Source organism: Anopheles gambiae, chromosome 3 (assembly GCF_943734735.2).
Source record: "Anopheles gambiae chromosome 3, idAnoGambNW_F1_1, whole genome shotgun sequence".
In the NCBI taxonomy this organism is placed as follows: Eukaryota; Metazoa; Arthropoda; class Insecta; order Diptera; family Culicidae; genus Anopheles; species Anopheles gambiae.
The window spans coordinates 22,044,351-22,065,907 of NC_064602.1; the positions used below are offsets into that span (position 1 = coordinate 22,044,351).

General features: G+C 49.9%; 5 protein-coding genes across 10 annotated transcripts in view; 2 read left to right on the forward strand and 3 right to left on the reverse strand.

The window, feature by feature from the left end:
* Nucleotides 1–358: 358 nt before the first annotated feature.
* On the reverse strand, nt 359–6,595 carry LOC1279934 (nuclear pore complex protein Nup214). Its single transcript, XM_061654598.1, has 2 exons — nt 6,361–6,595; nt 359–6,260 (listed from the first exon to the last, which is right to left on the reverse strand). Exons 1-2 carry the CDS (start codon nt 6,394–6,396, stop codon nt 498–500), a joined length of 5,799 nt encoding a protein of 1,932 aa, XP_061510582.1. The 5' UTR covers nt 6,397–6,595; the 3' UTR covers nt 359–497.
* A 2,147-nt stretch (nt 6,596–8,742) lies between these two features.
* On the forward strand, nt 8,743–11,047 carry LOC4577939 (zinc finger protein 425). Of its 3 annotated transcripts, none has more exons than XM_061657219.1 (3): nt 8,760–8,878; nt 8,942–10,673; nt 10,756–11,047. In XM_061657219.1, the coding sequence occupies exons 2-3, from the start codon at nt 10,446–10,448 to the stop codon at nt 11,020–11,022; spliced, it is 495 nt and encodes a 164-aa protein (XP_061513203.1). In that variant the 5' UTR covers nt 8,760–8,878; nt 8,942–10,445; the 3' UTR covers nt 11,023–11,047. The 3 variants fall into 3 exon arrangements, with proteins under 3 accessions (XP_061513201.1, XP_061513203.1, XP_001238185.2); XM_001238184.3 differs by having other exon boundaries at nt 8,780–8,878; nt 10,247–10,673; XM_061657217.1 differs by lacking the exon at nt 10,756–11,047 and having other exon boundaries at nt 8,743–8,878; nt 8,942–10,230.
* On the reverse strand, nt 10,688–13,719 carry LOC1279935 (SET and MYND domain-containing protein 4). Its single transcript, XM_061657216.1, has 6 exons — nt 13,528–13,719; nt 12,934–13,461; nt 12,691–12,867; nt 12,300–12,624; nt 11,578–12,238; nt 10,688–11,511 (listed from the first exon to the last, which is right to left on the reverse strand). The coding sequence occupies exons 1-6, from the start codon at nt 13,644–13,646 to the stop codon at nt 11,054–11,056; spliced, it is 2,268 nt and encodes a 755-aa protein (XP_061513200.1). The 5' UTR covers nt 13,647–13,719; the 3' UTR covers nt 10,688–11,053.
* A 2,121-nt stretch (nt 13,720–15,840) lies between these two features.
* On the forward strand, nt 15,841–17,892 carry LOC1279936 (protein cornichon). Its single transcript, XM_319722.5, has 5 exons — nt 15,841–15,991; nt 16,062–16,340; nt 16,442–16,554; nt 16,652–16,795; nt 16,905–17,892. The coding sequence occupies exons 2-5, from the start codon at nt 16,191–16,193 to the stop codon at nt 16,930–16,932; spliced, it is 435 nt and encodes a 144-aa protein (XP_319722.3). The 5' UTR covers nt 15,841–15,991; nt 16,062–16,190; the 3' UTR covers nt 16,933–17,892.
* Nucleotides 17,893–18,097: 205 nt separating this feature from the next.
* Nucleotides 18,098–21,557, reverse strand: part of LOC4577936 (protein held out wings) — a 33,819-nt gene continuing 30,359 nt past the window's right edge. For all 4 annotated transcript variants that reach the window (XM_061654128.1, XM_061654127.1, XM_061654126.1 and 1 more), the window contains one exon: nt 18,098–21,248. The gene's annotated coding sequence lies outside the window, so the exon portion shown is untranslated. The remainder of the gene's footprint in view (nt 21,249–21,557) is intronic.

Sequence of the window (21,557 nt, forward strand, 5' to 3'; positions counted from 1 at the left end):
GGAATGAAAGGGAAAAGAAAGCCGAAAGTGGATGAATCAAATGGGAAAAAAGGAATTATCGTACCAATTTATATATGAAAAATCGTAAATCGTGTATAAGAAAAGCCTATTGCGAAGGGAATGAAATAGTCTTCATAATGGTAAGGAAACGAAACGAAACACAGGAATAAAAGGCATAGAGACAGAGAGGGAGAGAGGGAGAGTGTAACACAGTAAAATAAAATCGAAAGAGAATTTAAAACCAACCAAAAAACACGTGCTCACCGGTTGCTTAGATTACGCTTAAGATGACAAAAGACAGAAAAACGACTTTCTAAAAACATTGTTCGGCAGTATTGGTAAGTACACAAAACGAAAGTAAATTGTATTGTTTGTTGCATTAATTTACTCATTAGAATACACATTCAAGAAAGGATAAGCTTTTTAACAAATCGTTCCAAAACATCCGCCAACGTATCCGCCACGGTCGGGATCGTTCAAAGCAGCAACCGCCATCCTTACGAACGCCAGCTGGAAAACGATGAACCCCCGAACTGGGTCGGCTTTGCCTGTTGCTGGGCCGCCAGCCCACCGAACGACACGCCGGACGACGAGGAACCGAGCTGCTCGAACAGATTGTTGGACTGCGTCGCCGGTGATCCGATGGCGGGCGATGCGCCACCCCCGAACGGTGAACCACCGCCAACAACGCCACCGCCACCGAACGTTGCCTTCGGACTGCCGAACGTGGGCGCCCCTCCAAAGGTCGGCGCCCCACCGAACGTAGGCGCCCCGCCGAACGTGGGCGCCCCGCCAAACGTGGGAGTCGCGCCGAAGGCGGGCGGTTTACTGAACGCCGACGTGCCCGTCGGTGAAGCGAACGCGTTCACGCCCGTTCCCGCCGCACCACTGCTGAACGGCCCCGGGCTGGCGGCGGCCCCAGTGGCGACCGATGAACCAAATGCACCACCGCCGGATGCTGCTCCACCGCCAAAGATGGACTGGGTCGACGATTGGGGCGGAGTTTGCGGGCTGCCGAACGGACCCGCTGCTGCCGGTGAGGCGCTGCCAACCGAACCAAACAAACCCGTACCACCGGCTGGCGATGCTGCTGCTGCGGCCACCGGACTGCCAAAGATGTTTCCGCCACTACCTCCGGCACTGGCTCCACCAAACGCTGACGCACCGCCGCCGCCACCACCACCGAAAATGGAACCGCCTGCAGCGCCGGGTGTGGCGCTGTTGCTCGCGGCTACACTGCCAAACAACCCGGTGCCTCCGGTGGACGTCGCAGAGGCCGCACTGCCGAAAATGTTGGACGTGGTCGAGGCCGCACTTGATCCGAAGACGGAATTAGTCGCGGCTCCAGCGCCACCGCCAAAGAATCCACCGGACGACGGGGTGGTGCTGGTGGGTGCTGTTCCAGCCGCTGCCGTTGTGCTCGCACCGAAAAAGCCTCCCCCAAAGACGCTGGTAGTGGTCGTTGTGCTAGCCGCGCCAAGCGCGGTCGATGCAGCCGTTGGCTGCCCAACGGAACCGAACAACCCGCCCGAAGAGGCGGCAGCAGGCGCTGGCGATGCTGCCAGTGAACCGAAGGGTGAGGCTGCTCCACCGGCTGCGGTGGCAGTAGCACCACCACCACCACCTCCGAAGATGCTTTTCGTGTCGGTTGTCGGTTTGGAGGCGCCGAACGTGCCCGAACTGAATATGTTGCCCCCGGTAATGGAGGGCGTTGTCTTGGCGTTGTTCCCCGCGCTGGCCGCAGTCGGTGAGCAGATGCTGATGGAACCGAACAGTGTGCTCGTGGTGTCGGCAGCTGCCGTCGTCGTCGGTGTGGTCGTTGTTGTGGCCGGGGAAGTGGCAGCCACCGGTGCTGCAGTGGCGGTCACCGGCGTGCCAGTGCTCGCAGCGGGCGTGGAAACGGTTGCCGATGAAGCGGGCGTCACTACCGGCTTGCCTAGGGAGAGCCCTCCGAAGGAAAATCCACCCCCGGGGGATGATGCTGCCGCTGTCGAGGTGGTCGAAGGCGCAGCGATGGAGCCAAAGCCAAAACCAGTGGTGGCAGTGGCAGTTGCCGTCGATTCTTCCTTCCCTGCTGTCTTTGCCGGTTCGGTTGCTGGCGAAGCTACGGTCGCCGTTGTTTCCGTCGAAGATTTGGCCACTCCAAAGCCGGACGATGCGAAACTGCTTCCACCGCCGAACGTTAATCCACCCGTAGCGGCACCATTGGCTGGTTTCACACTGCCAAACAGCGAACCGCCGGAAGCAGCATCACCACCCGCACTACTCGGCGTTACGGACAGCGAACCGAACGAAAGCCCCGAAAACAATCCTCCACCGGATGCTGCCGGTTTGGCGCCTCCTTCCTCATTCGCCGAAGCGTTATTGTTCGCTCCGGACGGGGCAGTCGGTTTCGTAACGCTCCCAAACAGTCCACCCGTTGCAAAGCTGCTACTCGTTCCGCCGGTAATGCTACCGAACAGGCCACCGCCGGCCGGTTTACTGGGTTGGGACGTTGCGCCCGCTGCAGCACCACCACCACCCTTCACCGAAAGATCCACCGACGAGTCGACCTTCTGCAGCAGGCTTGTAAGAGCGGGCAGGGGCGCTTTCGTGGCCGGTGCTGGCTCAACCGGCCCGAACGACGGTGGCAGCGGTTTGTCCTTCTGCACCTCCTCAACCGGCGGAGGAACGTTTTCGTTCGCAGTGGATGCAGTGGCCGTTGCTTTCGGTTTGCCCAGGCTTAGTGGCCCCTCGGAAGCGGAGGAGGATCCTGCGAGGCCAAAGGAAAGACCACCGCTGCCAGCGGTGGTGGATGGTGCGTCGAAGGAAAAGTTTGGCTTCGGTATGGAACCGAAAGTAAGTCCCGACTGTTGGCCGCTGTTACTGCCCGTACCCGAATTGCCGAAAGAAAACACCGGCTTAGGGGCGGCAGGGGCGGATGAATCCGACGATGGTGGTTTAAAGGTACCCGCCGATGCGACCGATCCGAAGCTGAACGAACCGGAAGCAGGAGCTTTTGATACGGCGGCCGGAGCAGCATTGACCGGGATGTTCTCCTTACCGCTGGAGCTGGATATCGTGCTTTCCTTTTTCTCCTTATCGCCACCGCTTTCCTTATTAACTGGTGTGCCAAAAGTCAGCCCGCTTGTGATGCTTCCCCCATTTGCTGTTGGCTTCGCGGCGTTGCTTTCCGCAGCACTCATCGGTGTAATTGTGGTTTGTCCAAAGGAAAAGCTTCCAACGGATGGTGGCGCTGCAGCGCCAGAGCTTGGAACGGCGAACGAAAACGCTTTATTAGCCGGTGCCGTTGCCATCGGTTTGTTGCCAACCGGCTGCTTGGATTGCGATTGCACCGGTTGAGCGGCGGGCTGCTGTTGGGGTGGGGCACTGCTGCGTTGCTGCTGCACTTTGCTCTGCTCCGCCTTGCTTGCCGCCGCCTTCTGCGCCACTTTCGCCTGCTTTTCCTGCTCCACCATCACCACCTGGCGGCGCACCTGATCGCGATGCTCACGGACAACCTCCGAGCTAAGGCCGACCCGGTCCGGTCGCTGCGGTTTCACCGTCACCACCTTTCTGCCCATTAGCGCGCGTCTCAGTGCGGACAGCTTGCCCTCGCTTAGCTTCTTCGTGTCGGCCGCCACCTGATCGCCGAGCGTCATCGAGATGATTGAATCCGTCAGCGATTCGATCGCACTCTCGGATGTGTCCGTTGCATCACCTCCACCAAGCTGCTGCTTGCCCTTTACGCTTTTGTTACGATCCTCCAGCCCCTTTACGCTGCTGCGCAGCCCCAGTTTGCTCTTCAGCACGGCCAGCTTTTCGCCCTGCCGGTTCAGAATGTCCTGCTGCTTGGACAGCGTCTGGTACAGCACCTCCAGCGAGGGGATGTGCATGCGCTGCTTGGCCCGCGCCTGCTTCGCCTCCTCCAGGCCCATCCACTGCGCCTCGAGCTGCTTCGTGACCGTGCGCAGCTGGCTCTCGTTCACCTGCAGCATGTTCTCGAGCGCGCTCAGCTGGCGCCGGCTCGTCTGCGACAGGCCGCCGTGCGCCTCCTGGTACCGGTGCACAGTCGGGTTGTTGTAGCTGGCGCTCTTGCTGTTCGCTTCCGCCACCATCGCGAACGCTTCGTTCAGCCCGAGCCGGAGCGCCTGCACGTCCGCCACGAGCGACTGCGTGCTTTCGTTCGCCTGCGCAATGATGTCCTCCAGCTCGCGCAAGCTGCGTATCATCTGTGCGGACTCTTCCTTCTGCCCGATCTGCACGCTCAGTGCCCGGTTGCGGCGCTGCAGCTCGGTCAGCTCGCGCGCAAACCGGTTCAGCTCGTCGTTGGTAAGGGCGCGAATGATGGCGTTATTGTCCTCGGAGGAAAAGTCCACCCTTTTCGGGGCAGCGGTGGTTTGTGGGCGGGCCGCCACATTGCCATTGTTGGGCGGCTGCTGCTGGACCGCTGGCACGTAGCTGGGGGGAACCGTAACGAGCGGTTTGTTGGCGTCTGCACTCGGTCGGGAAGATGCTGACTGCTGCGGCGGCGGTCCCATCGCGGCCATTGCGGCCTGGAAGGGTGGTGCCGACATGGTCGGCAGTCCTCCTGCAGTCGTGCCACCGCCAAATGTCGTACCGCCGCCGCCACCACCACCACCCGCTGGGGTAGAAAAGCCAGCAAAAGGTGAAGGTTTCGTTTCGCCACCGACTCCCTGCTGCTGCATTCCGGCGCCGGGTGACGCTCCAAAAGTGATCTGTTTGCCGAATGTTGGCGCTATGGCGGGGGCTGCCGGTTTCGGTTGCTGCTGCTGCTGCTGCCCCGGTGCTGACGTTCCTCCGGCGCCACCGAACAAATTGATGGGCGACTTTTGTACCGCTTCCGCACCGACTCCTGCATTGAAGAAGGATTTCGACTTGGCGATTGCCGGCGTCGATGTGGCCCCGTTCGGTACGGCGAATGATATTTCCGACGAAGGCGGTGGTGCTGCTGCTGCTGGTACGTTTTGATTCATGCTCGGGAACGCTTTTGGCTGCTGTTGTTGCTGCTGTTGTTGTGTTGGTGCCGCCTGTCCCATATCGATCTTCACAAACGCACCACCCGTCAGGTCCTGGACCGGTTTCGGCGGCGAGCAAATGTTCGGCACATTCGGCAGTGTGTTGAGTACGTTGAACGACACCAGCTGCCCGTACGTCGACAGCAGATGGATCATCGGCATCACCGGAAACGTCTGCTCGCCGATCACGAGCTCGTGCGTGCAGCCCGTCTCGAGCGCGAACCCGATCGGGAACGTTTCCTGCTTGTCCGCCGTGAGCGGCAGCTCCGCCCGCGCCTCGTCCGTCGTCGTCCACTGGCACCAGGTCGGCGCTTCGCCGCTCTCGGTCGTGCCCAGTATGCCCACCTCCATGCTGTTGGCCGACGCCATCAGCAACAAGTTCCAGGGCAGTATGTGCTGCAGAAACACCTGGCCCCTGCGCGGTCCGCTCTGGCTGTAGCAGATGTCGTCGTAGTTGATGAAAACCGGGCTGCCCGCTTTCGGTGCGTTCACGATGAACAGGGCCGGCACGGTGTCGTCCCCGTGGGGCATAAACACGGCCGCAAACTGGTACGTGCTGAGCCACTGGACCGCTAGCACCTCGAACCCGCCACCGCCCTCGAGCACGCCGGGCGGGCAGACGATGGTGCGGGCCGGTTTCAGGTCGGGCTTGTACTGTACCAGCTTGCCGTTGGCGAACGCCACCACCAGCTGCTTGCCCTTCGGACTCCAGCAGGCACACTGGGCCCGCTCGGCCGGGTTGTTGGCGTCGAGCGAGTGAAATTCCAGCCCGGTCGGTTCCTTCAGTGTGTACACGGAAAGTCCACCGGCCTCGGTACGCACGGCCAGCACGTTGTGCATGACCGGGTTCCAGCACAGCTGCGTGCTTCTTACGGCGGGCTGGGGGGACGTTTTGATTTCCGCCAGCTTCACGATCGACCCGGTCAGAAACGAGGGTACGGAGTAGATGTACACGAACGGTACACCGTTCGCCACGACGTCTACCGCCAGCATGCCATGATCGCAGCTCACCGCCAGCTGGTACGGTTCACTGGGCAGGGGAACGGTGCGCAGCGGGACAGTCTCATTGATCACCCGGTCGGCGGTGATGTCCGGCAGCTTCAGCACGCGCAACTCCGCCCCGACCGTGCCGGCAAACACCAGCCCGTGGACGCTGGCGGTGGCAAGCAGACTGCAGCCGTTCTTTGCATTCCCATCGCCTTTGAAGATGGGAACCTTGCTCTGTAGCTTAAACTTTAGCTCCTGCAAACGATAGACATCAACCGGAGCAGTTAAGCATCATCATCCGGGTGGGGGGAACGCTAACGTAAACATAACCTATGTGCGCGGACCAGAAACTTACGGTAACGTCCAGACCAAGCGGTGCCGGTTGTGCCATCCTTTCGCGCTCTTGTCCGTATATCGAACTGGCCAACCTAACGCACTGTGGGGGGGAACTTGCGGTCAACTTCCCGATTGGGTTGTTACACCTTCTTTTTCGCAACAATCACGGCACGTAAAACAATCGACACAACTGCTTTCCGACAAACAAACCCGCTATTTTTGCCTCACAGCCAGTTGACAGCAGTTTGACATACAGTTTGCGGTTTGACAGATGGGAGACCCGTAGAGAAGGCGGTTACACAAAGCGAACTCTTGGTGTGAATCTGTTTAGCCATAATGCGAGAATGGTGGATGCTTTGAGAGATCTGGTAGTACAAAATTGCGTGCTTTTTTTATGGCTATTAGTGACAGTGGAGTGGACATGGAGTGGAGCCGGTCTCGTAGTACAGTCGTCAACTCGTACGACTTAACAACATGCCCGTCATGGGTTCAATCCCCAAATAGACCGCGCCGCCATACGTAGGACTGACTATCCTGCTATGGGGGGGAATCAATTAGTCATTGAAAGCCAAGCCCACAAGTGGGTACAGGCAGGCCTTGACCGACATCGGTTGTTGAGCCAAAGAAGAAGATTAGTGACAGTGAATATGTAGTGCAGTTTTCTTCTTCTTTGTTTATTTTTTTATTTTATTTTTATCTTATTAATTGCTCAGCCACGTTGGGTTACAGCAATAGTGCTTACTGACTATAGTATACAATTATTCACGAAGGAGTTGGAAGGAGTTTATGGTACGGAAAAGGAGCGAAGACGGGATCGGTAGACAGGATAGGATATGTTGAAATCGAACAGATCAGAAGTACTATTAAAAGACGACATAGCTCTTACAAAAGGCTCATTGCGAGCAAAACGTGTACGACATATAGGTAACTGGAGACGAAAACGATAACGTAAGGTGCGACAAGGTGCATACAAATGTAAGCGCGACAGAAGTGAAGGAGTATCAATCGTATTGAGCAATATGCCAGCGACGAAAGAAGCCTGAGCGACCGAGAGGCGGTGCTCCAACTTGGCAAGGCCTAATAGAGTGCATCTATCGTCATACGAAGGAAGCGGAATAGAGTGATGACCCAGCGACCTACGAAATACGATCCTTGTAAAACGTCTCTGGATCCTCTCAATCCTTTGGAGCAGAGATAGTAGAACAGGAGACCAGATGACACAGGCATATTCCAGTACGGAACGGATGTTCCGTTCTATTGACATTTATTGTTTTACCCAAAGTGGGTAAAGTATGCAGCTGGGCTTATAGCTCTTCCCGCCAGGCCATATTCATAAACAGATAAGGTCAAGAGACGCTTTTACAATGTACCGTTTCACCAACACTACAACACACCATCTGCGAGCGGTGTTTGATGTCAAGTTTTAACCTTCTTTTAGCATCAAAATAAGTTCAGGGCAGTTATAGAAGTTATGCACGTTGCTCAACAATATTCAACGACCATTACAGAGAACCCTCTCTTATTTGACACCTCTCCAATTTGACAAACCTCTCTTATTTGGACATTTTCGACAGTCCCTTGATTTCTAGTACATTTTTGTCCCTCTAATTTGGAAAACCTCTGTAATCTGTATCCCTCATATTTGTCTATGGTGTTGTTATTGGTTATTGAATAATATATACTCAAATTGACAATCGTTTCCTATTGTCTCTTCTAGTTTCCTATAGCAACAGTTAAGGCTGCATACTAAATGTTCTTTCTCTTTCTTCGTCGATTTTTTGGCTGTGACTATTTGTATTTTTGGGATATTTTATAAATAAAGTGTTTATTTTCATATATTTAGTATGCTACAAATCGCACTGTTATAGCTCGGGTTGCTATAATTATAACTACTAAAATTATGGGCAAAAAAAAACTGCTTGCCCTCACAATCTGCTTAAATGCAAGGGCGCTGGGACCAAGGTGTGTTTATTAAGGAGGTGAATTGTTAGCGCGTTTTCCGGGCGCCATCATTGAGTCATACAATTTTCTATACCCCCCTCCAGCCCTCCCCGATTTTAATACCAGAGCCCCAGTATTGTTATGTCAAGTCGTGAAATGTCAATTTGCTCTGAAGCAATTCACCTCCTAATATCCATACACCTTGGCTGGGACTGTGAGGCCAAAAATACACGGATCGGAATTTCGCGGCCGCGGAATTCCGCCTGCTGTCAAACCCATATACAAATTGTCAACGGCAACTTTCCCGAACTGTCATATCCATACATTTTTCAGCAAGCGGAATTCCGCGGCCGCGAAATTCCGGTCCGTGTATTTTCGGCCTGAAGTTGTTTGGAGTGCGAGGTCTCATGCGAGCTCACAAACTGCTCGAATTTATTTAGCGGGTTCGATGCGTATAAAAGGTCCCTAATGAAAAACATCGCGTTGACATAAATCATCGCTTTGTTGTTATTGTTTACATCTGGTACGGTTTGGAAAATGCCTACTAAAATTTACCCTAAAACTCGTTTAAAGCCTAAAAAGCATTACGCGTAATGGTAGGTTAATTTTTTGTTTGTTAAATAGCATCCCTTATTGTCACTTTATCACAATCTGTTTAGGTACACAATATACATTAGCTTGCACTCATTGCCGAAAGGACTATCAACAATGGATTTCCCTTCCATCAAACAAGAACCTTCCGAAACGGGTGAAACACCTAACTTTCACGATGATGCCGGTTCGGATTTGGTCAGCGTTATTAAATGTGAGGATTATCAATTGATGGAAGCTGCGACTGACGACAATTCCGTATCTATAAAAGAGGATCCATGTAGCTTATCTGACGTAAAAGAAAACCCCCAAGATGCATCCTCGCCGGAAAAGCTTCACTGTCCGGATTGCAACAAACCGTGTCCCAGCGCCAATGCATTGCGGTTGCACCGGCGTAGACTGCACAAACCGACCGAACCGGTCGTGCGGCCCCAGTACCGCTGCACCGAATGCGACAGAACGTTTCAATTTCAGCGGAAGCTAAAACACCACCAGGAAACGCACAACCAGGTGCCGTGCCCGGTGTGCGACAAAATTGTAGTGCAGCGCAGCCTTAAAGAACACCTTGCCGCGCACGAAGGAGCCATCCGGTGCGCGGTGTGCAGCAAAACGCTTTCCTCCTATCGGGCCTTGAATCTGCACCGCAAGCTACTGCACGCTAGTAGCTCGGATCATACGCGCGTGGCAGCGGAAAAGACCCAATGCCAGGAGTGTGATCGGGTGTTCTCCAATGCCGCCCAGCTAAACTCGCACATGCGCAGCCACCAGCAGCAGCAGTGTCCGGTGTGCAAAAGCATGCGCTCAAAATCGTCGATCAAGGAGCACATTGCGTCGCATGGCGGTGCGTTTCGGTGCGCCGTATGCGATGGGACGTTTTGCTCCAAGCGCCGGTTGAAGTACCACATGGCGTCGAAGCACGCGGCCGATGGAGGGGCAATGGCGACGGAGAACGAGGCAAAGGAAGATGGAAAACACGGATGCTTACAGTGCAAGCGGGTTTTTGACAGTGAAAAACAGTTGCTAGAGCATGGTTCAGTGCATCAAAGGAAGCAGTGCCCGATATGTAGGAAAAACGTTAGGCAAAGGAACTATCCGGCGCACATGGCGGTGCACGCGTACCGCAGTTGAGGTAGAGGGGAGAGGAAAGAGACTGTTTTAATTGTGTAATACTTACGTGCATAACTTAAGTTGCTCCTTTCGCATATGCTGGCACAGTCTTCGGACACGTGGATCGCTTTATGCACAAGTCTTCTCCAATATAATAAGTATAATTGATTGTAAATTAATTTAAATTTAATTATTTTATAAATTCCAACCGATAAAAGATAACCCCATTTAAATAAAACGTTCAAAGGCAGCCTTCACCGTTCTAGCCATTTTCTACCTGTCATAGCTGTGATGGCACCACCAGCCTACTACGATGTGATGAAGTCATCCCTATCACTATGGCAACGAGTAACTGCGAAAAGACATCTGTCAAAATGGTTGGTTCAGACTTGCGTTATAAATCTCGCTTGAATTGAAGGAAACAGTTCCACTTCAGCAGCCAGCAGCTTCCATAAGCGAAAAACAATGGAGGATAACGAGTATAGTGCCTACTCGCTACAGAGACTTTTCCATCAAAGCTCGGAAGACTACTTCCGAGAGTATTTCGGGTTGAACGATATCGTCCCGGAGGAGCAAATTATTTCTACAACCAACGAAGACAACAACCAGCTAAACGAATGGCCGCCCTCTCCGGAAGTAAACTATTGCACGAAGTACAAGGAATTGCAAAAGCAGCTGAAAGAAATTAACAAGGTAGGTAAGCAGGGTTTTAATTCTAAAAACTTTGTTTTATTAGAATTCAAAATATGTTGTTTTTTTTTTTAAACGTAAACAGGAGAATGTAACCTTCCAGTACCAGCTGCGGGAAAGCGAGCGCAAACTGTTGACAGTGACGCGTGATCGGTCCTTCCTGCTGGACCGGCTGCTCGTCTACGAGCCGACCTTACCATCGTCCTGCTTCACCAGCAGCTCCGAATCGGACGCATCAACGGACCAATCGCCGGCGAAGGGACGTACATTAAACCAGCGCCCGCAACGAAAGCAATGTAACCACTCACCAGCGATGCGCGAACCGTTGGTGAAGCAAAGGAAAGGAAATTAAAATTTGAATTACAAAAAAAAACAAAGCGTTATTAAGCCGTTTGCCCCGTTGTTTCGATGCATTCTGCCATCGATTCCCCGTCGATTATCTTGTACCGCTGCATGTAATCCAAAATCTGCCCCCGATTGTCGGCGCCAATCATAGCGAGCGCCTGGCGGAACTGTTTCAGCACGGTACGCTCCTCGGCCTGCTGCTCCGGTTCATCGTCGCCGTAATAGCAAAACATAGCCCAAACGTCCAGCAGGTAGAAACAGCCGGTTAAAAATTCCAAACTCATGTGGCCGAACCGTTCCCGCATCAGCAGCGCATACTCTAGCGCTAGCTGGTTGAGCGCGTTCGAGTGGGCCAATCCCTTGCAGGTGGCTATTCGTGTGAAACATTCGAGGATGTGCCGCAGCGCAATGGCTCTCGTTTGATTGCTGTGGATCAATATTTGCTTGCCGTAGTTATACGCACTCTCAGCGCGCTGGAAGTTACGTGTTTCGTCGCCTACAAGTAAGACAGGTAGAATGTTACTGTGAACTCGCTGCGGTAGGTGGACAAGCCTGTACTTACGACGATCATCTGGATCTAGATCCAAAATTTGGCTTAACCATTCGGAGGGGATTTCCGCCGAACAGTACACACACACTGTTGGCAGTTCCTCCAGGTTCAGCTCCTTCGAGTACTCCCGGCGACAGGCGGGACAGCGGATCATGTTGAAACGCTGCTCGAACGTGGCGTCACCCTCCCGGCATCGCTCGCAGCCACAGTCGAAGCAGTACTGCGCCCGAAGCAGCATCTTCCGCTCCGCTGCTGCCATCAGCCGGTAGTGTGGACCGTAGCAGTTGAAAACTTCGCCACCCGCACCGATCGGACGGGTCGCGTGTACCGTGAGTGTCGCTCGTTCGAAGTGATTGCGTATGTTGGGATCGCAGGAATGGTTGAACATGCTGATGCGGGGAAAGATGGCCGTAAACACGCGGGAGCTTTTAAGGCACAGATGTAGCGTTCCGGCAAGCAGCAACGAATCGTTTAGGTTGTAAAATTGCCCCTTCGAAGGAAGGGCCAGGCGCAGCTCACTGATCGCGTGCCCATTGCAGACCAGCTGGCCAATGTGGCGTGTGATGAACGCTCCACAGCACACCAGCAGTTCGGCCGGTGGCATGGCGCAATCCTTCACCGCTTCCGCAAAAGGTGTACATTCTTGCAGATAGATGGTGAGCATCAGACCGGCCTGGCAAGGTGAGTACATAGTAAGTCAAAAATAAAACTAGGAGCGCAAACGAAATACCAACCAGCGTATACCGCATCCTATCGTCGGGGTCCATCTTGTCGAAGTTCGTCACCAAACGCAACACTCGACCGTAGTGGGAGAACGGATTGTCTTCCTCTCTGGTCGCTTCCAGCACGCGCTGATAGCAGACGGATGCGTCCGTTGCCTTCGCCATTTCCCCGGCAATCGTTCCGAACCCGTCCAGGAAGCAGCGCAACCCGAGATGGGCGATTCCGATCTGGTACCACAGGTGCTTCCGGTAGCCGAAGCACTCAAACCGGTGCACCGGCCGATGAGCCACCCGGCACCGTGTGCTGCAGTAGCAGGCTCTGCCGCACGTGGGACAACTGTGGGGCAGCAAGAGAGATTAAGCGCAATCTTCCTCCTCTGCGTTCACTGCGGTCATTACTTACGGAAAGGGGACCACATTTACTTTGGCACACTTTTGGCAGTCGAAGGAAGGTAGCGTGGAACTGCTTTCCGGATCGTAGACAGGCACGAACGAAACGGCCGTTTCCCTGGCAACAGTATCGTTTGCTTTGATTGCTTCTGCCGCAACAACATAGCGACCGACTGCGGGAGCTTCTTGTCTACAGAATATGGTTTTAATTGTAAAATACTATCAAAAAAAAAATTTAATATAGCGCATCACATACTCTTTTAAGACGGCTTCTTCACACGGTACGAGGGTCGTTGCATTTTCGTCCTCTTCTACCGTACAGTCTCTGTCTGCTGCATCGTACATAGCACGCCATGCTTCCAGCCTTCGTTGCTCTGCTTTTTGGAGCGCTTTCTCGGCAGCAACTCGCGCTACGCCTTCTACAATCGGACCTAATTTGACTGGCTCACCCAGCCGCTCGGCACATTCCGCCTGCCGGAACAGCACCTTCAGTCGACTGTCCGCCGGATAGTCTCCGTCCAGCGCGAGCTGGCAATCGTCGAACGCTTCCCGATAGCGGCGCAAATGAATGAGCGCGGCCGCACGGTTCGCGTGTCCCAGTGCGAGCGCTCTCGAACCGCCAGGGGCAGCAAAGATCGCTTTGCTGTACGCTTCCACCACCACATGGTACTCTGGCGTGCTGGCTTTAAACATGTCGTTGCCACGGGTGCGAAACTGGTTGGATTTGTTCTCCCCGCTGGCACGCACGTTTGGCAGTCTTTGTAGCCACGAGCGGAAAAGGTCACTGGAAGTACAGAGGGGATGCGCACAATAAGCCACGCCAAAACCAATGTAATCGGCTAGGATTTACCAGAGTTTCGGCACATTTGCTAGATGCCGTATGGTGTCCACCTCGCTAGCAGTGCGCGGCAGTTGATGCTGCAATTTATAGACTATGGAGTCGACCAATTCATCCCAATCGCACTCCATGGTTAGTTGCAAACCCGGTAAGAAGGGTGCCGATCGCACCGAAAACAAAATGTAAACAAACTGTGTTTTGACATTCTGTTTAAGGCCACTTTGCTCCCCTCGCCCATTGGACAACGACGGTCCAACGGACAATGACTGTTCGTCAATTAGGCATCTATTAAGGCCTTATTAGACGGATAAAAATACTGTCATTCAATTTTGGAATCTATCCTTCAAACAGGGTTTGACAGATAGATGCCAGCTGGAAATCCGAATTCGGCATGCTCAATTCCGATTTGATCGATAGTAGATTTCTTCTGTCAATGTCGGTAGAGCGTATTGAATTTCTTGATAATGATGAATATGACCCTGTTTGAAGCATAGATTCCAAAATCGAATGACTGTATTTTCTTCCGTCTAATAAGGCCTTTACACACAAAGTCTAATAAATTTTATTAGCCATAAAAAAGACAACAATTCGACAAGTCGTCTAATAAAATGGGATCTGTCAATTAATAGACAGTTAATGGGATCGGTTGTCTTTGTATTTTGATTTGGGCTGGTAAGGCCATATTAATACCATTTTACCCCACACAATACATTACAGGGTTTGCCTCGATTTATTGGTCGGTTCCTTTGTTTTTTTGTGTGTTCCCACGATTTTTTGGCCGTTTCCCAGAATTATTTGGCTCAATTGTATTGATATACAATCGAACGATACGAATAAATTGCGAGAACGATCCAAAAATCCAAGTGATAGGATGAATAAATCGTGAGTTAAGCCCAACAAATTAAGTGAACTGATCAATAAATTGTGAGAGACCCTGCGTCACTACTTATGATGTCGATTTTCGTTGAAATTCATTTCAAACACATAAATTTGTTATTAATGCGTAAATTTCTGATTGTTTTCCATGAATAATACGTTGAAGTATCGATTGCCGTTAAAATGACAGTATAAAGAGGTTTAACCAATAAGATATAGACCAAAATGCTGTCCGATCTGGTGCCCGCTTGGCGTTGGTGACATCATTCGCCTCGAAGCCATTCAACGGAGACTCACCAGGTACGCGGTTCGACTCCTTCCATGGCAATCCCACCACGCTCGGCCCACCTACCATCAGCGGTGTCTGCTTCTCGGACTTGACCCACTCTGCTCTCGACGTATCACGCCCAATCCCAAGAGCCACACATCCACTAAACGACCACTAAACGGCTTCTAAACGACTCAAGTTCTCTACCTAAACGGAATATAGAAAGACTTCGTTTAGCAGACGGCAAACGACTCATGCATTCTAAAAATAGCGAAAAAGCTGGTGGCGCTCTCTGTTGGTGGGATACCCCAACCAGTGGAGCTTCATCGCTTGGAGGAGAGCTTTCTCATTTCCTCTGTACTGTTGTATGGTTTCGCATTAAAGTTATGCATCGCTAGAACTAGAACGGCGATACGCTTGTTTAAATACTAAACTCCAACAGAAACCACCAGCACTGAAGCAAGTGAGATTTGAGTAATGGTCGTTGGTGTTGATACCCACGTATCTGACCACACGACCATTGATATAGATTTTTGCTCAGAAAGTTAGAGGGCTATATAGGTCATGATAAGATGAAACTTGTCGAAACACATTGCAAGAAAAGGATAGCAATATAATGATGAGTTGTAATACGCCATCTATTGATCAAACCAATGAAGCTGTGGAGCTTTCATTTTTTTTCTATGGATATTCAATTTTCCAGTCGTTTAAGCTTAATCTGTGGCGCTTGGGATGCCTTTTCATATTCCGGCTCCTTAACGGAGAGATCGATTCCCCGGCATTACTAGCCAGCATCAATTTGTTCGCTCCCTGTCGGATTCTTAGATCCAATTTCCATCTCCGTGTACCGCGAACCCGCAACAACCATAGCCAGGGACACCCTATTATACGTATGTCCCTCGAGTTCAATGAAGTGTTAGATTTGTTCGATTTTAGTATGTCTACATCTACGTTCAAGGAGAAATTGCGCCTACGTCACATTTAATGTTAGCTTATAACTAGAGGTCTATTTATATGTTATAAATGATCATTGTTATACATATCTTAATTTAATTATAAGGTTGCCAATTAGACACGATGGTCCGACGGTTGTGTATGAAATAAATAAATAAATAAAAAAATCCTTAACAGGTCCATTTTGCCCCGCCTTCTGTTACGTCAAATTGTCATCGTGCGATGTTTTTTTTTTCATTTTTCGATGATAACGATTGTGACAGCTTCGAGGAGGCACCGTGTAAATGCGGCTCTGAGCGGTGAACAAAAATACACACACAGCTTGTAAGCGCTAGCGAACGGCAGAAGAAAAACCACCAGGAGTGAGTGTACAATCAGGTAAAAAAGCGTCTGTGCAAATATGGAAACCATAAAAAAGTGAGTTATTAAGTACGCTTGTGCATTGCAGCAAACGCGCCACTCAGACGCTGAGCCCGCTCCGTCAACAAAATTCTTACGAAACAAACCCCAGCCGAAGACACAGCAGCCTGCACCGACTGGAACTGATTGTGCCGGACCAACAGAAAAGAAAACAAGGATGGCGTTTAACTTCCCCGCATTTAGCTACATCGTGGCATTAATTATCGATGCCTTTCTCATATTCTTTTCCATCTTCCACGTGATTGCCTTCGACGAGCTGAAGACGGACTACAAAAACCCAATCGATCAGTGCAATTCGCTCAATCCGGTAATTCAGCCTTGCTGCCATTCCCCACTGGGCCCTACCGCCGATCGATATTTTAACGATTGTTGCGCTTCTTCTTCTTTGCTCCCCCCCCCCTTTTTTAGCTCGTCCTGCCGGAGTACGGGCTGCATATACTGTTCAATTTGCTGTTCTTATTTTCGGGCGAATGGCTATCGCTCGCCCTAAACATACCGCTCATCGCGTACCATATATGGAGGTAGTGTGTGGAGGCTGCTTCTTATCATGGGCAGTGCCTTGGTCGCCAGCATTTGTTTGCTTAATGTGTGTCTCTCCCTCTGCGTGTGTGTTTTCAGGTACGCTAACAGGCCGGTTATGTCGCAGCCGGGACTGTACGATCCAACCAGCATCATGAATACGGATGTGTTGCGAGCGTGCTTACGGGAAGGTTGGATTAAGCTGGCGGTGTACCTTCTATCGTTCTTCTACTATCTTTACGGGTAAGCAATTTTGGGCAGATGAGTTCGCTTCTCACTGCAGCTGTTGTGTGCAGAGTGTAATTAATCGGTCGATTTGGGCATTTGCTTTTTTTTTGTATCATTCCTATAGCATGATAATGGCTCTGATTGCATCGTAAACGGCAAGGCGGCAAGTGACACACCAAGACACGAGCCTCCGTCGAGTGAGCTTTAAGAAAAAAAACGGTCTAGATATTGTGAGAGTAGTATTGTAAAGCAAAGAAAGGAAACAAAAAGGATCGCGTAACTAATTGCCATGATTATTGCTTTTGTAATGTTCCGTTCACTCTGAACGATTCGTCTGGTTGCAGTAGATTTCGATCGCTAATTCGGATTGGCCTTGATCAGCTTCAATATTGTATAGTTATTATTTCGTTGCTAATTACAAACAAAAAAAACCCTAAATAGATCTCCCAAATAGGCAATATAACTTCTAATTTCAACAGCAACAAAAAATCCTTAAAAGTGCTCTTATCAACTTATCAAAAACCCAGTAACTAAGTACATAATTAATGCAATCCGTTCACGCAATTAATCGTGTTATCATTTAAATCAAAATGTTTTGAAATTTACACAACAAAACCATTATATTCCATTATCAAAATGGATAGCTCGTTAGCAACTAATTCAATTTCAAGACAAGCCCGTGTTAGCGATCGAAAAAAAAAAGAAACACTGTAATATAAACTCTTTATTTTCATTCATCAACGATAATACCGGGAAGGAGTCATCTGATCGTCCAGTGACGACTAGTGAATACTTATTTATTCCGTTCATTTATGCATAATTTCATTCCCCTTTTTCGACTGCCAACTGCTGGTTGCAACTAGGCGATTGAAAGAGGGTTGGCAACGGCAGACGATCTTGACGATAATCAAACGACCAGCGCATGCATCAGCCAGGACACTCTCAGATCAGTGAATAGAATTATACAATGGGTGTGTAGAGCGAATGACAACGCATATACAGCCACACAGGCACACGATGTTTTCCTGTTACTCAATAAACCAAACTGAACCCTTTTTGAAATTACTAACAACGTAATGATAACGCCGGTTTAGGTTCTCATATACTCTTTAGCGATTCGTTAGTACTTTTTTTTATTTTTACTGAAAGAATGCTGATAAAGTGTAAAACCATTTCCCTAAATACTTCAAATACCATTTTCTCCATGTTCCATGTTTCTCCATCACTAAGGATTGACCTATCACTTACCTTTGATTGTAATAATTATTTCGGATATCGCAACCAACCTTCGCCGAGATCGTTACACCTTTTTAAAGCTAAGGTTTGTGTTGTTTTCATTTATTCTAAAAAAAAGGGCTTCGTTTAAATCCTAAAAAATGAACTATAAATGGCTAACACGTTGAATGTTCGTATGCTCCCTCGTCTCGCTATCGCTACTATCCTTGTTCCATGTCGGACCGTTGGAACAAGTGGGCCTTCTTTAACCCGCTTTTACACCACCACTGCCCGAAATCATTTATTCGCTACGGGTGTCGGCCTGTGGCACTGGGTGGTCAGTTTTAATTTAATTTACACTACAACATCTCTCACTTACAGAGCCTTCCTAACAAACGGTATGGTGTACACTAAGTATAGCAGCAAATCAATGCCGGTTTTGTCATATAAATTATAGAAGTACTACACAGTTGTAAGTATAGCTAATAGAGACATTAATGCTACGCTTTTTTCCCCCTCGAGCGCCATAAAACCAACAAAACGAGTCCGTACAATTGAGGGTTTATCTAACTCATCTTCTCGCTTCAGGAGCGCTAGCGCTAAGGACAAAATTGGCAGGGATGGAGAGATGCAAAGTGCTCCAGGGGACGGGAGCTCCTTTGCCTTATAACACGCTAAATCGTCACTATATATTTATTTATTTTTTCTACAAGCACGTTCTACGTCTTAAATCTATTGCGGGAGGGCTGTTGCTGTATCGCAGTTGTCTCCTTCATTTAAGCATAATTGCGGCCACACCTTACGCAGGCACGCACGCGGTAGTATAAGTTACGGGAGTATACCTTAAGCATCGAATAATACTAGTTCGTTCACCGTTCCGTAGGTGTGCGGGCGCACACCGTCCTCGCAAGTGATTTGTGATTCTTGTGATAATTTGTGCCTGCCTTGTCCTGTTCCTCTGTCCCCACGTGCGATCGAGGACCCCCTGCTACAGGCGTGTAACTACACTAATAGCTAAACGTACGCTCAACGAAAGGGAGACGTAGACTAGTTTGCCACAACTTACATCCTAGACGCGAGCTCGAGACCCTTCCCAGTCCTTGCTTTCGATTTCGGGTTCGCGTTCTTGTTCTAACTGCTAAAAAACAACTGACACGCATGGTGCGCGCTTGAAGACGCGCAAAACCCCGCCTGTGTCTCGGTATTCGCTTGCGCATTTACATCGTATGGCGGAGGCGCTCTGTATGGCCTGTACATCGGAGCGTGTGGTAAGGAGGGAGGAGGGGGGGAGGAAGTATTTTTAGCAAATTAACAACTCTCTAACTCTAATGAACAACAAATACTTGGTAACTGTTCAATTTTGGGATCATTTCACTTTTTTATCGGTAGCTGAACTGCTCTCAACTCTTATGCTCTCTCTCTCACACACACACACACACACACACACACACACACACACACACACACACACACACTCAACACATTCGCTTTTCATTCACTCATCTCATTTATCTTCTCGTAGATTTTGTATAACTTTACACACTTTACACCCAAAGGCCGGTGTATGGATATGATGGTCCCCATGGGGCAGGCGACTCCCTTAAGGCCGGGGTACATTGTCCGTGCTTGCTAGTGTCCCTAGCTCATCTGGCGGCGGCTGGTGGAAGCTTTTTTTTTTGGTCATCTAGGGAATGGTCGTGCCGGATCTCAAATTGAAGTAGTTTTTTCACCGTTTTGTTGATGCGATCAAATGGATGCAATGCGTGCACAACATATTTATCTATCAATTACAATTACAAAATTTTTAAAACATTGAAAAATAACATTTATTTTTCCATGTTTTAAAAATGTTGTAATTATTGTAAATTATTTTCTCGAGCGGCTCCAAATTGTTTTGCAAAATGTTTCGGTCAGCCGCCGCCAGATGGGCTATTGAAAATCGAAATTACACTTGCGAGTGTACCCCGGCCTTAAAAAAAGCGCACCTCACCCATTTCCGAGTTTGCCGGAAGGCAAATTTCTCTTTCCTTTCACGTGCACGTGGCGCCTGTGCAACTGAGATGCAACGAGCTGATGACGATGCACCCTTTGGGGTCCGTACACGCACTCAAACACGGTGTTCAGATTTCGGGGGCCTTTACCCTTGTATATCCCTTTACTTTCTTGAATGTATGTCCCTTTACTTTCTTCCTTTACTTTACACGTGGACGCGCACACATTACTCTTTCTCTCTCTATCTCTCTCTCTCTCTCTCTCTCTCTCTCTCTCTCTCTCTTTCTCTCTTGCTCTTTCTCTCTCTCTCTAGTTTGTCACGCACTGTTCCTACTTCGTTCCTACTTAACGAGAACCTCCCCTTACACGCACATGCTGCTGCTGCATTATGTGACCTCATATGTGCTTTCAAAGCATTTTCCCCCCCGCGCTACGATCTATCTATTCCCTCATGCACGTGATTTTGTTGTCCCCTGGTACCCAAGTACCCTCCCCCTTCCCGTTAACTCCTGCCCTGTTGGTCGGCTTTCTCGGCTTATAACGGTAGTTATTGGAATGTTCTGCACATCTGCATTTGATTTAAAGTCACGCGATGGGGTCACCCATCGCAGTGGTTGCGAAAAAAAGCCGAATAAATACATAAACTGTGCTTGCACGCTTTGATCGAGGGAGGGAAGAAGGGGGACTTAAAGGAATATTGCATTGGAGCAAGCCGTATTTTCGAGATGAGAGCCTTTAATCTCTGCCTAACACTCTTTAGCTTGACTAACTGTGTGTTTGTATGTTTTTTTTTAAACCATAACAACTATAAAAGACCTTAATCAAGAATCTTTGTCTTAAAACAACGATCTCCTCCACGAAATTGCCACCAATCGATTGGTGGGACCACATGATGATGATGCACCCCACGTCGGTCGTACCAACTTGATTACTTTCACTGCCGCCACCATCGTCCGCGTCATACGCATATACGCACCATGCGCCGAAAATATTGAACTGACTGACATCATAAGCTCCCGCGAGTCCCGCTGTTGTGTGCCGCTGTTCCGCTGGTCGCTCTCACTGCTGGTGGTTGGTTGGTCCAGGCTCTATCGGTGTGTTTGTCGCGCTCTTTTTTTTACTTGTCTTGCTGAGTTTTCTCTTATTGTTGTGCTGTGTTCGTGCCTGGTACATGGACGCCCAGATGATGTCATCCCGAAGGGAAGCAGCAATGATCGTGGAACACTTGCGCCATTTCGCGTTCATAAGCCACGGTGTGATGCTGGAATGGAGAAGAAATTGAGATGTAAAATTAATGTAAAGTTTATGTGAGGGAAAAACACGAATTTTGTGGTAAAATTAAACGATGGAATTAAGAGTCTGATCTAGTTGATCGATTAAAACTAAGGATTGTTGGAGTAACTTTGTCAGTCAATTTTCCAACCATGCCCCAAGGAAAAACAAGTAAACCATAAACAGTTATCACACTAGGTGCTGGGGAACATTTTCCAAACTGCCTTAAAAGCGTGCTTGCGTTACATATTGGTTTGTTTCCACACACAGACACACACATACGGGACGGTGTGGCATC

What these genes read in the sequence shown, in the direction of transcription:
- LOC1279934 (XM_061654598.1), bottom strand. Translation starts at nt 6,396, where the DNA reads ATGGCACAACCGGCACCGCTTGGTCTGGACGTTACC. An exon ending in CGCTTGGTCTGGACGTTACC is followed by an intron (nt 6,261 to 6,360) that starts GTAAGTTTCTGG and finishes TATCGTTTGCAG; the next exon opens with GAGCTAAAGTTTAAGCTACA.
- LOC4577939 (XM_061657217.1), top strand. Translation starts at nt 8,991, where the DNA reads ATGGATTTCCCTTCCATCAAACAAGAACCTTCCGAAACGGGTGAAACA.
- LOC1279935 (XM_061657216.1), bottom strand. Translation starts at nt 13,646, where the DNA reads ATGGAGTGCGATTGGGATGAATTGGTCGACTCCATAGTCTATAAATTG. An exon ending in GCAAATGTGCCGAAACTCTG is followed by an intron (nt 13,462 to 13,527) that starts GTAAATCCTAGC and finishes CTGTACTTCCAG; the next exon opens with TGACCTTTTCCGCTCGTGGC. An exon ending in TCTAGATCCAGATGATCGTC is followed by an intron (nt 11,512 to 11,577) that starts GTAAGTACAGGC and finishes TCTTACTTGTAG; the next exon opens with GCGACGAAACACGTAACTTC.
- LOC1279936 (XM_319722.5), top strand. Translation starts at nt 16,191, where the DNA reads ATGGCGTTTAACTTCCCCGCATTTAGCTACATCGTGGCATTAATTATC. An exon ending in AGTGCAATTCGCTCAATCCG is followed by an intron (nt 16,341 to 16,441) that starts GTAATTCAGCCT and finishes CCCCTTTTTTAG; the next exon opens with CTCGTCCTGCCGGAGTACGG. An exon ending in ATCGCGTACCATATATGGAG is followed by an intron (nt 16,555 to 16,651) that starts GTAGTGTGTGGA and finishes GTGTGTTTTCAG; the next exon opens with GTACGCTAACAGGCCGGTTA.